The sequence below is a fragment of the Diadema setosum genome, chromosome 9, assembly GCF_964275005.1.
Source record: "Diadema setosum chromosome 9, eeDiaSeto1, whole genome shotgun sequence".
Lineage (NCBI taxonomy): Eukaryota > Metazoa > Echinodermata > Echinoidea > Diadematoida > Diadematidae > Diadema > Diadema setosum.
The window spans coordinates 10,380,342-10,394,379 of NC_092693.1; the positions used below are offsets into that span (position 1 = coordinate 10,380,342).

Consider the following 14,038-nt stretch of genomic DNA (forward strand, 5'->3'; position numbering starts at 1 on the left):
TTAGCTTTAATCAGAAACTCTCAAGGAAAGGTATATTTGTTTACCATTTAACCTCGTGAATCGAAAACTCGCTGTATAGTAAACCATGCACGCACAATCGGTAGTTAACCTAACTGTATCATCACCGATGCACTCGAGATGGTTGCGACAAGATAGGGGCAGCTATTATCGCTTTTTACGTGTTCATTAACAATTTTACATCGAGTGATGCATTGTTACAGACCATCACCCTAGGACTGCACAAAATGTTGACCTTATGTGGAGTTGATTGGAAAATTGATATGAAAATAGTTGTGATATCCTGCTCATGAGTGGCGTATGTGTCAAGTACCAAAATCAAAGTCCACACGCCCGGCGCCCACGATTCAAGTGCCCACCGCTCCTCTCGTATCTTTCGATACAGGGACAAGGGCTTCTGCCTTTTACACCAGAAATATTTCGATTTCCTTTCACGTAGGCTTAAATGAAGCAACTCTTACCCACAAAAAAACCAACAACAAACGTAGTCATGTCCCCTTAATTGAGATTTCAAACATTGCATGGCGAGTTCATGATAACACCGTCGCGTTGATCTGTATCATCCTGACAAACTACTCGCTTCCTTCATGTAGGCCCACACACATCTCAAACTCAAACGCATTCTCTGTCGGCCAAATCTTTATTTCTACCACAAAAATAAAATAAAACAAAATAAAATGACCTTATTGTACATGTCCTCCAATGTTACCTCTACATCGGGTATCATTTTGTTCCTCTTCTTGTTATTTCCCGTTGGGAGTAACTCAATGTCTCTTCTTTCACGTGACTAGCGAGTCACGTTGTCCATTTCTAGTTGTTCGTGTAGATTCCTGGAAGGTTGTAACTACTTGACTTGAAATTAAAAACGGGAAAATAATCTACGTGTATGAGAGTAGGAATGTGCGGTTTCTCTGTTATTTACAAGAGATGCATGACGTAGCTGTAAACGGGGGAGGAAGAAAAAGTGGAGGTCCTAAGGAATCCTGTCTCAAGCCTACTTGTCTCTGACTCTCTTACTGAAACTTTCGCGAGGCAAAATGCACGTCATGACAGTTGACGAAATCTCGTAAGTTATCATAATTTATCAACAACAACAAAAATGGCGGTTCACTTCCGTCCCCGTGTGCAAAAAAAAAAAAAAAAAAAAAAAAAAAAAAAAAAAATGTTCCTGCACGTGAGAATGCTGTGTGGGCTATTTATTTATTTGTTTATTTATTTTGGTTTATCACTGCTCCCCGTGCTCCCTTATTATTATCCCTTAGCATTTATGACAAAATGAAAGAAAAAAAATGGGCGAACGTATATTACGCTGAACTGACGTCTACATTATGTATGTACTATACATGTACATGTGTACATGCACTCACATGATTATGAAGGTCAAATAAGAAATGGCCATTAAAAATGTGTTGTTTTGTGACTAAATGGCTTGATATTGCGTTAAGAATGGCTGAGATATCCACAAACAAAGAGGTCCTAATAAACGGTGGGACCCACCTATTATTACGACCATTTTGTTTAACTTTGGGGGGGGGGTTGGTCGATATCTCAGCCATTTCAAAACTAATCTTTATCAAATAAGCTTTGAATTCCTGTAGAATTGTATGATCTTTAATATTTCATATGGTTTCTAATTATCTCGGGAAAAAAAGTCTGAATCTCCATCTCAACGAAATCTATACCATCACGCTAGGATGAGGAACGGAAGATGCTCAAGTATAAAAAAACAACAACAACCCTTTAGGAGCCGTGCAATAGAACAGAATGAGTGATGGAGAAGAGACTGATGTATTATTACATAATATGACATACAAGTATACACCTTATTTAGTTTATTCTTGTGCCAACATCGACTGGTGAATAGCAGTAATAATAAATGTGTGTTTTACGCAAATGTGGCGATGATATTATTGTGTAATTACTTTAACATATTAAGTTTAAAAGAGATAAAATTATAAAGATAATGCTGCACGACTTCTCAAAGTATGTTTTACCAATGACGCTTCAGGGTCATTAATGTTTCATAGGTTATTTAAAAAAGAAATTACAAGCACATTACCGTTGAAAAAGGTAAGCCTACAGAAAGCCATTAAAATATTCAGTCATGATAATAATATAATTCAGGAAATAAGTTGTTGTCATTATACTCTTGAACCTTGGTAGGCTTTGAAGTTGTTCGATGTCACGATTCTCCCTCGAATACGGTAAGATAACGTTTTGAATGCTGTTAGATTGCCGTAAAGAATGTTTAGAATGCTGTCGGAGAGGTAGAATATATATTTATGTATACCTTCTACATTCCTCACCTCGAATGCCACTCAAACGTTTCAAACACAAGCAAAGAACTCGGGCCGCCCGCAAGAACGGGCCCTATACTATTCCGAACGCGCACTCAGATTAAGGATGCACTTCCAATACATACAGGAATGTAGAAAAAATAATCATATCGACGACAATCCAGCTCCTTCCGCCTCTGAAGTATGAGTGGGGGTATAGACACGGGATGAGTTGCCCTTTATAATGACCTGAACAAGACAAGTCTATTCCCCTTACTCTATATATCATAGCGCCGTTTAATGAACGCGGGCAATATCGATCAATGAATATATTGATACTTGATAGTTAATGAGGTAATCCAACTTGAAGCTCCAAGAAATTATGTACTGGGATGAACTACAACAGTGTCGTTACTGTGTGGAGGTGCCACGGTGAGGTGGTGATCTCAATTTACTATAAGAGTGTGCGCTGTGTGATTAAAATCTGAATGCATCTCTTTTTAAAGGAAATAAAACCCAAAGAGAAATGTGGATTGAGTGAAAGCAGCAACATGAGTGGAACACATCAGTGAAAGTTTGAGGAAAATCGAACAATTGATGCAAAAGTTATGAATTTTTAACTTTTTGGTGTTGGAACCGCTGGATTAGGAGATTATTAGAGGTTATGATGCCATGTGTGGACAACAATATAAAGAAAATATTAAGGGATTTCCACAACAAAAAAAAAATCACTTTTCTGGCATAATGAAAGAGCGATTGACAAACTGCTTTCAGAAAGCAGGGAAAATAATTGCTATCCTTAACATATGTCAGTATCAGTTGATGGAATATATAATTTTCATGAAAAATGAATTTTCGTGGAATTCCCTTTATATTTTCTTTATATTGTTGTCCACACAAACGCCATAACTCCGAGTAGTCTCCTCATCCAGAGGTTCCAACACCAAAACTTTAACAATTTATAACTTTTGCATCGATTGTCCGATTTTCCTCAAACTGTCACTGATGTATTCTACTGATGTTGCTGCTTTCACTCAATCCGTATTTCTCTTTGGGTTTGGGTTTTCTTTAAAGAATACGAGATCCAGTAGAAGGCTGCAAAATCGTAATGTTGGGGAGAGCAGCCGCTCCGCAGACGAGAGCACATTTTTGGACTCATGATCGGGTAAAGAACTTCAAATCGTCGACAGCGTGGACGAGAAGTTGGATTGGATATTGCCAAAGGGTGAAAGAGCTGATTTTGCAAATATCTATCTTTTTTTAATGCTACACAACTATGTCCAAACAATAACACACCTCTTCGAGAAGGGCTGCATTTCAATATAAACACATGTATTTCGTCTATTTTGCTCTCTTTTCCAAATCAAACATAGACATATCTGCAACTGATTGACAAATTAATCGACGTAAACAAGCACTGAATTGATCAGTGTTTTCGTAGTAGCCATGATCTAAAAAAAAAAAAAAAAAAAAAAAAAAAAAATCATGGGTGTACGTACTCGAGCAGGATTCGAACCTACGACCTCCTGATCTCCGGACAGGAGTCATCTCCACTAGACCACCGAGCTTTCGCCCGACAGCAAGTGTAGATCTCTATAGATAGATTTTCCTAGAGACACGTATTACCACTTTGGCCGTCTGACGAATTATGATGAAATTATATTTATTTTGTTCTTCTTTGGTACGTTTCATAGAGACAATATTTCCATTACACTCTATTGTGTATCTGGGGGCCATCTTATAGTCAAACTCTGTTTATGATGATGGTCCCCTGCATTTCCAATTTTATATGACATTGTATAATTATATTGTTTACATCCAATTTGAACTGCTCCTTATCGTACGATTTACATTATATTTGGCATTGTTCTACATTGTATATCCAGTGTCCAACAATCTGTTTTAATGCGTTGGAATAATTCATATGATTTATGACATATCGTCACATTTTGTTATGCATTGTAATGAAAACGGAATGCAGAAATTAACTGAACTGAATTGAACTGAACAATAATGTCAGTCGTTGCCTGGTTCTTTCCTATACAAAACTGATACACTCTTGACTTCGATATAGTGTATTTGTGGCCATTTATTACTCCTGTACAAAATGTTAATAAAATGTAATGGAACATGACTTCATATCTTTTTCAGCCTATATAAATCGGATAAAGAGTAGCATCGTGAAGTTATTACTAGGCCTTACACTGTAAAAACATGGGTGTTAGATTTAACACCACGGGTGTTAAATCTAACACCGATCAAACTTCAATAAAGGACCACACCCACAGGTGTTAAAAATGCACTGTGATGGTGTTGAAAAGTGTTCACCTGACACTTCGTGGTGTTAATTTGACACCGTACCTGGTGTTATTTTGACACTGTACTGGTGTTAATTCAAAAATGACACCACATGGTGTTGATTTGATATTTGTTGGTGTTAATATCAATGGTTTAACACCCGTCCAGCTTCAATAAGGGACCACACCAGCTGGTGTTACTTTGGTGTAAATCTATTTTCACATTTTTTCAAAAATCTATTATTTTAATGTAAAATTCTTGATCGTCTTGTTTAAATAAAAAATCAACAAGAAGTGCAGTTACTAAGAAACTCTTCAAAAAACAGTTTAAAATTTGGAAATGACACCCGGGAGTGTTAATTTAACACCATAAACGAGCACCGAAAATTTAACACCAGCTCGGTGTTCACTATTTAACACCGGACCTTTTGCAGTGTAACCAGATGAAAAGAAGCTACTGTATTTGGTTGCAGCCGTAACCTAGTTTACAGAGCCGTAAGCATGCTGTGATATCGTAAATGCGCGAATTCAGTCTTAATATTGCATACGTCACTATCTCGAAAACATGATTTCTTTTGGCACATGAATTATGTACAGCATCTTTATGTAGTCACTGGGTTCATATTTCACCGCCCAAGTGACAAAATATTTAGCTGCTTGAAGTAAAGAAAGAAAAAAAGAAAATAAAGGAACAAGAAGACTTGACGACAAACTCGGCTGTTCAGATTTACACAACTATAGTTGTGTGATGTTAATCTATCCAAAGAGGTATCATCACACATCTTGCTCTATCTCAGGTTGTCATCAAATACTATCATTGTCCGGGGCTCTCGTAACTCACCTTCACCCCTGCGTCATTGATCAAAATTGTGTCGCTCCATCGCTTCGTGTGCATCGTATATCAAACTTTGATTTCATCAAAACGCTTCCGACCCCAACGCTTATAATATGTTATCTTTTTTCCCCGACATTCATGCTTCTCGCGCCGAAAATAGCAGACCGCGGTCTACGTGCAGAATTCTGGAGGGCAATGCGCCATGAGCTATCACACGGCAATGCAAGATGGACGGCCCGACCGTGTCTAGCACCGCCGAGAAATGAATTACGGTTGTCATAAATAACAAGTGAACATCAAGACTACATAGAACGATCGTAATATCTTTTGGTAATCAAGGGAAATATCAACTGCTTCCTGTACAAAACAAATAACCTAGGATTCAGATTCTATGATTCATCTATTGAATGTCTTATCTCTGATTTCATAGTAGCACCAAGCATCCATTTGATTGTGTGGTCATCAGTAAAGTTATACAAACCTATCAAAGCATCCAAGACACGTAGGCCCTAGTACTTACGAATCATCAGATTGGGAGTAGTAAGTTTTATAACGATTTTGCGACGATTTCTATTGTGCTTGCATTTTATACGCCTCTCCCGTGACTAGTATACCATTGACACTTTCTGATAAATCGACCCAATCTCTGAATATAAATTCAATAAATCGACAGTGTTTGTGACAGTGGTTCGCCGTGGTACAACAGGACGATGCACCGAGCTCGGAGTTGCTTGAGAAACGGTCACTTCAACTGACGGAAATTACAAAGACGAAAGTTTGTCCCAACAGTCGGCACACGATGTGCATTTTCATTACAAGTGGCATGAGCACTAGGACGTGGTATTTTGAATATAAAGACTGAAGATAATCCACGAAAAGTGTGGAGAGAATAAAGGGAGAATCGCGACATTAGGATAATTTGAATCTTTGCGTCGTCCGTCTCATTATCTTATATCTTACCTGATATTGAGACAAATGGCTCAGAACATCTTTGGTTTCCTTTGATGTCTGACACTTCATACTGTTAATAAGATCTATTGCATATCCATAGGCTCGTTAGGTTTTTATTCCTGATCCACGAAAGAGAGGTCAATGGGCATTGGCATTGCACCTGGTATGCCCTCATCTTCTACTATATACGCAGGAATATGAATGTACTATAATGGCGTCCTCGCGAGTCCTCCATTCTTATTTGGGAGGGACGTTGGAAACTTGCTATCAACTAGAAATTGAAGATTGATGGCTGCCGGGGTGTTGTTATATTGGCCAATAATTATATTGGGCAATAATTTGTTTGGAGAAAGTTATTTTTAATCTCACATCGCTAGGAATGTCTATTTTAAGCCACTGTAAATTATCCTGTACTCAATAAATTGGGGGGGGGTGGGTGTTTACAACACCTTCCAATAAATATCTTCCCTTTTGTATGTGAATAAGGTGTGCTGGGTAGGGAAGACAAACAAACAAACAAACAAACAAACAAAAAGATCGATATCTAAAATTGCACGGCCTAACCGTCAAATTCAACGAGGGGGCTTACCTCACGATCCCAACTATTCGAAAGACGATAAACCCAGTGTTTCTGGTAGAAATGATAGATGAACTCTGTTCACAATCTAAGTACTTGCTTGATGGATCCTCACCATTTCACGATATGCTGGTATAGCGATGTAAAGTTGTGCTCTGTATCTTGTTCTTCTTTTCTCTCTCTCTCTCTCTCTCTCTCTCTCTCTCCCTCTCTCTCTCTCTCTCTCTGTCTGAGGCCATGAAATAAAAACGTTTACCCACTATATGAAAGCAGATAAGTCATGGAGAGTATGCGGCTTTCGTATCTAATCTGGACCAGATGTGTAGTTGTGCTATCTTTGGCAAGCCACTTCTTAACATTTTTTTTTTTTGTGCTACCCCTCCCCCTTCCCATCAGAACAACAACAGCAACAAGAGCAAACAACAACAACAACAACAACTTCGTGACATTTGTGCATCCCCTCCCCCCCCCCCCCCCGAAAAAAAAAGAAAAAAAGTTAACGATAATCAATTGCCTACGAGCCTTGGTCCAACTGGATAGCTGAAAGAGTCTCCAAGACCCAATGGGTGCTTTTGGAGCTACTCCAGTGTAAGATCATGGTGTGAGGCGAGGGAAGAATAAAGTCTTTGTTGTTTCAAAGTTTGATATCATTGGTGGTGGTGATTTGTTTGGTTGTCAGAATGTGTGACGTGTTGTGCCAGACTATATTCTTCCCTCGCCTCACACGGCATCGTCCCAGTCTCGGTTCATTTTTTTTTTTTTTTTTTTTTTTTTTAACATGTGGCCAAACAGGCCACACCCACTTTGTACAAGACAACTTTACATGGTAGATATGAATGGGAAACATTTCGAATAATTCCGATGTAGTACTTTGCTTGCATTTATTTCTTTACTTTTAGTCAGGTATAATTGCACTCAAGCTTTGCTATTTCCAAACAAGCATGCTCTTTCTGAGACTATCAGGGTGACATCAAAAAGGAATGCACAGTACTAGCAAGTATGTACAGAACTAATGTTATTCATCATAGCACCAAAGCGTCTAATGTTAATATGACAGAGTGATAACAAATGACGCTAAAAATACTTCTAGTACAAATACTTCTTGCCATAACTGACAGCAAGGACTTACCATATAGTGATGATTTAGCATTTTACTGCTTTCAATTATTATGGGAGATACACTCTTTTATCTCAGCAAGACCGTCTACTTGAGAGTATAATATTTCAAGGCAGCCTTGTGGTTAACTACCAATCTGACATGAGGCTGCCTCATCCAGCTACACATGTACCGGGTATACAATCATCATTAATGTTGCTATCAAAATATTTCTCGAAATGTCCCATGTGATGTTACACACATGTAGTAAGGCGTGCACGTGATCACTAATATCCTCCCCTCCCCCTCCCCTCCCCCCCCAAAAAAAAAACTTTGTGGTGGAGGCGTAAAAAAACACTGGAAGAAGAAGAAAAGAAGCTCCAATCAGGGGCATCACGAAAACTCTGAAATCACTTTGGTTGATGGTCATATTCTCTCTCTCAAATGGATTCACTCAACTATAACTACAACTGATTGATACGGTGGGTAAATATTCATGCAATACTGATTAGGTTGATGGAAATCAGTCTGTTCGATATGTACGGTTCGACCCTGACTGTGCTGCTAAAGACTTGTTTATACGCAATGCCCGTAGTATTCTCAGCTGCTGGTGAAGTGAGGGTTAAGAGGTCCAGCGGGTGCACAAATATCCTGCGTGATTTCATACCTCATTCTTTAACCTCCGTGTTTCCAAACACAATGCATACACACACTCCAAGGGTACCCTTATTCTCACGACCCGAGTGAGTATCATGCACCTGTAACTGTAAAAGTCTCGTCTTTGTTGATGTTACTTTGGACAGGAAACCCATATATATATATATATATATATATATATATATATATATATATATATATATATATATATATATATATATATATACACACACACACACACTTTGCCCGTGGCTCACAATGAAAAATGCCTTCAGTGTAATATTTTGTCCTTAGTCCACTAACCAGTGAGACATCGATCCTACATATCTATAATAATCTAGCAAATTATTTTATTGCAATCATTCTTTTCTTCTTCAAGCGCAGAAGAATATACATGTATGTCTATAGGTTTTGGGCTTTATAAATTCACTATTATTTTATAATTATTATTATGTTTGACAAAATTCTGCTAAAATGCTTTATTGGGACAGTCTGCCCACTCATGGAACCCGCCAACTTAGCCATGACTGATAATATCTCCTACGTACATCTCAAAATAGAAGACCGACATGCAAACAGCCTGATGAATGGTATCTTTATAAGCAAATGCTCAAGACTGACTTGCAACACAGAGGCATAAAGTTATCATGATGATATATATAGTGTGCACGGACAAGTAGACAAAAGGAGAAGAATAAAACATGACAACTTCCTCATTGCCGTATACCTAGGGCACTTCACAAGTTTGTATAATCATAGGACAGCACTCTGTAAAAATAGAAGATGTTTTGAGTTTAACTCAAAACATCTTCTATAACCAGGTTTCTATTCTTATCACTCTTCTGCCCTTGGACAGGAACACATCAGCAATTTCCTTGATCCATTTCCTCATATTTTTAAGATTTGTGACTTTTTTTGGCTCAGGACATTAAAAACAAGAGACCTGGGGGTCTCGCACTCACGTAAGTATCGCAAGTTTACCATAAAGTTTACCTCACAGATTCCTTAATTGAGGGAGGAGGGGGTTTGGATCCCCTGGGGACCCCCCAAAACAAATTGAGATTCTATCCATCTTAGAATGCTTCATGCTAAGTTTGGTGAAAATCAATTGTAGGGTTTTCAAGAAGAAGATGAAAACGTAAGAAGTTTATGCATGATGGATGACACTCGATGCTCGACATGGGATGCACGCCGAATGATGAGTGATCGCTATAGCTCACTTGAGCCTTCGGCTCAGGTGAGCTAATAATGCATACCTATTTCCACATATCAGTATGCGTTGGTGCAATGACCACGTAATTATGCTAATGTATGCCTCTCTCCACATGAATATTTCAGTTTACTTAGTTTGGTTTCTTTTTGAGTAGCCTTGCTTGCATTTTCTGTGTACACAATGGAAGATTGTACCCTTCTGCAGCATGACACAGTTGACTCCACTGCTTACATATCTGCCAATTTCTTTCTTTCCCATTCGTTCTATGTGCTATATGTTACTGCTCACACTTATTCACACTACCTCTATAAGATGTATTGAGCACTCTGGCTCAGAGAAGGGTTTATATCAATGTCTAACATTTCTTGTGCTAGTTACTTCTAAAATGCCATCCACATCTCAAGCACAGCATACAAACCAGTAATTCACAGACATCTGAAGCAGCATTGTAGCAGCATTGTACCCCGAGACCTGCTGTCATTGATCTGTTAATACATTCTTTCTCCATAGGTGACACTTTGACATTACTGTGGTATACATCTTTGCATATTGCAGAGACTCCAACCATTAACATGTTGTAAATGGGAGATCCCCTTTGCAATCCTGCTTGAAATTTGTGCCAAAGTGTTAGCAGATAGGCCGAGAGTTGTACGCGTCCATACTGTTGCTGTACATCCACTGTACTGGCTTACATCTTCGTACGACTCGATTCTTCTTCAGAAAGATGAGTGCGAACGGAGCGGGCATTGCGTTCGCACTCCCCGCACATGTAGTCGAACTATCTCCGGCATTCTCCTACATGTTTCACCCTCTTGTTTTTGGTGGATCTGCAATCAGTGACAAGGTGACCTTTGAACCCGCAACTAGACGGGGCCAGGCATCATCTCTTGTTACTCATCACCGGGGAGATGGGAGATGAAGAGGAGATGTCTTGTTGGCAAGCCCGCAGGGTTGATTGTTCACACTCACATCCGCAGCCTGTTGGACACACGCTCTCTGTGTGGAACCAGTCCAACATGTGCTGGGTGTGCCCACCATGGCCACATGCTATGCAGAACGTAGACAAACCTGGAAGGGGGGGGGGGGAGAACACCCAATGCAAAAGAACATTTCGTTTGAGTATGGGGGGGGGGGGAATGAGGCATCAACCTGCTAGTTCCAGACTTAATAAGGCTTGAAAACAAAAAAATACATTTCATCTGGTCAAATGGCACAATTCACCACATTCAAAATACAACATTTGCATGAACATGAATTTTTCCATGGGAAGCATGAAACTCCCTTAAGGACACTGTACTATTTTGAACAGGGTTACATACCCTGCTCCTGATACTACACTTTAATTCCGACCATATTTGGTCAATCTGACCCTGAGAGTAAGAATGGATAAAAATGTATACCATCAGAAGGAAACCAAACATCACATTTTGAGACACAGATGAACAAGCAATGGACAGAGGATGGCAGATATGACACGGGACAAAAACAGAATTTCAATAGTTCAACTACACCTTTTATACACAATAAGCTTATAAAATGTACCATGAGCATCACAACTATATTCTTCATGAAGTGCATTGCATTTTTCATTTTATTATATGAAAGACATAAGGGTGCATCATGCCCGGGTTATACGGCCTCAATACTAAGGTTTTTCACTGTGCCTTGCATTAAGTACGTTGTATCTTGGAGGGCTCAAGGCAAGTCATAAGAAGATGATCTTCGGACTGATTCCTTACGAGGAGGAGGAGGAGGAGGCTAGGAGGAGGAAGAGGAAGAGGAGGAGGAGGAAGAGGAGAAGGAGGAGGGGGAGGAGGGGGAGGAGGAGGGGGAGGAGGAGGAGGAAGACGAGAAGGAGGAGGAGGAGGCTAGGAGGAAGAGGAGGAGGAGGAGGAAGAGGGGAAGAGGAGAAGGAGGAGAAGGAGAAGGAGAAGGAGGAGGCTAGGAGGAGGAAGAGGAGGAGGAGGAGGAGGAGGAGGGGGAGGACGGGGAGGAGGAGGCTAGGAGGAGGAAGACGAGAAGGAGGAGGAGGAGGAGGAGGCTAGAAGGAGGAAGAGGAGGAGGAGGAGGAAGAGGAGAAGGAGGAGAAGGAGGAGGCTAGGAGGAGAAGGAGAAGGAGGAGGAGGCTAGGAGGAGGAAGAGGAGGAGGAGGAGGAGGAGGAGGCTAGGAGGAGGAGGAGAAGGAAGAGGAGGAGGAGGAGGAGGAGGAGGAGGCTAGGAGGAGGAAGAGGAAAAGGAGGAGGAGGAGGAAGAGGAAGAGGAGGAGGAGGAGGAGGAGGAGGCTAGGAGGAGGAGGAGGAGGAAGAGGAGGAGGAGGAGGAGAAGGAGGAGGAGAAGGACTTGGACATGGGACCGCGTGGGCTCACCTTTGACCGCCACGTGACAGATAGAGCACTCCAAGGCATATTTGGCACACACCCGGCACTGGATGGTGGAAGACCGCTTGTGGCACCGTCGGCATTCAGCAAGGAAATTTGAATACTCTTTGAAATTAGAGTTAAATGTGGAAAAGAGAGGAGAAAATCATGTTAATTGAGCAATGTGAATGGGAGACAGTTCTCGTCATAAAACATAGCTCTGCAAACATGGAAACTTGTGCAGTGTGGAGATTTCTGTGAATTCTGCTACTGAATGAGCAAAAACAATAGAATGAGTAAAATTTAAATATTCTATGAAAATATCAATGTATGTTCAGTAACCCTCTCATCTCCAGAGTTATGAACAAGTGGTGTTCACTGAAATTGACCCGTAAAAACATGTGAATGTTTCTGTTCATTCAATGGACAATTGGAAGCTCATCATTGACTCGAAACACATACTTTCATGCCTATACAAACAAACTTTGTTGAAGTCAGAGAACAATATTTTGAAACTGCTACACACATTTGGAAAACTTGAAAAAACTTTCATTTAAAAGAACAAAATCAATAATTCACAAAAATGTCACATGACATCACATATGTGCACATTAAAGAAAGTTATAGACAGACATATTACTTTGGCACCAAAATTTTTAGCAGTCTAATTACTGATAACTCTTCAAATTTCTGAGACATTGGAAGGTTCTGAAATGAAGAATAGGTGGACGACCACAATCAACTCTCCAGTGAGCAAAGGCACTACTACAAAACCAGAAACAGCGAATCGGGGCTGTCGACCTTTTTCGTGGCATAAAACTTTTGCAAACTGCCACTGGCATTCAGGGCATTGTGCAGAAAAAAAAACTTTTGAATGCATTTTACTTTCAGAAAACTCGGCTCCTCATGAAATTCACAAAAGATTCATGCATGCGAGAATTTCTGATTTTACGGTTCTCACCAAGACCAGAGTCGACAGGTTTCTGTGGGTATGCTACATAGTTGAGGATCTCAGCCCTGGCCTCAAGAAGATTCCACTTGTACAGGATGTCTGCATACTTCCGCTTGAATTTATCACACTGGTGTCGCTGGATCGTATCCAAGAGTCTACACGGAATGTGATGGCATTGCGAGAAAAAGTTTGATTTTGGACAGGACTGCTGTATATATCGAAGGTGTAGGTAAGAACTATGGCATGTTGGTTCTTGATTACCACGAACATGTAGTTCATTGATCATGACCTAAACCAACAGCCCTCCTAATTTGCTTCGCATGAGAAATTTTCTCCAAATTTCATTACCCTTCTTGCCACTGTATATTACGATTTGTATTCCTAGCTGAAGTTGTGGCTAGAACCTGATCAATTTTAGCTAACATTCAGGGAACCATTATTGTTTGAATTTGGAACTTGCTGGCTACCCCTATCATTACAATCAGATACTTGTCTATATTATTTCTTTCCTACCAAATTATACTTACAATTGACTTTCCTAGATGAAGTTATGTCTAGAAAATGACATTCATTACCAAAGTAGATTACCTTTGACTTTTGACTACAAAGGATAATACTCCAAAATTAATCTAATTGGTGCATCTGTACCTAATGTTGCATTCCTGGGCCAAGAATCACCAAAGGCCATTAACGGTTATTTCTCAAAACTATTTTAACAAAATCTGGGCCCTGTTTTATCAAGCAAGAGTTATCATTGATGTCCAGGACTTATAATTGCTTATAAATTCTGATAAAATGGGGCCCTGGGG

At 39.8% G+C, this 14,038-nt stretch overlaps 1 protein-coding gene across 1 annotated transcript in view; it reads right to left on the reverse strand.

Moving 5' to 3' along the window:
- Nucleotides 1–8,938: 8,938 nt before the first annotated feature.
- LOC140232661 (GATOR2 complex protein WDR59-like) overlaps nucleotides 8,939–14,038 on the reverse strand; it is a 64,220-nt gene continuing 59,120 nt past the window's right edge. The window contains exons 23-25 of the mRNA XM_072312768.1: nucleotides 13,239–13,384; nucleotides 12,287–12,403; nucleotides 8,939–10,988 (exon numbers count right to left, since the gene is read on the reverse strand). Coding sequence (XP_072168869.1) covers nucleotides 10,801–10,988; nucleotides 12,287–12,403; nucleotides 13,239–13,384 — 451 coding nt within the window. The 3' untranslated portion in view covers nucleotides 8,939–10,800. The remainder of the gene's footprint in view (nucleotides 10,989–12,286; nucleotides 12,404–13,238; nucleotides 13,385–14,038) is intronic.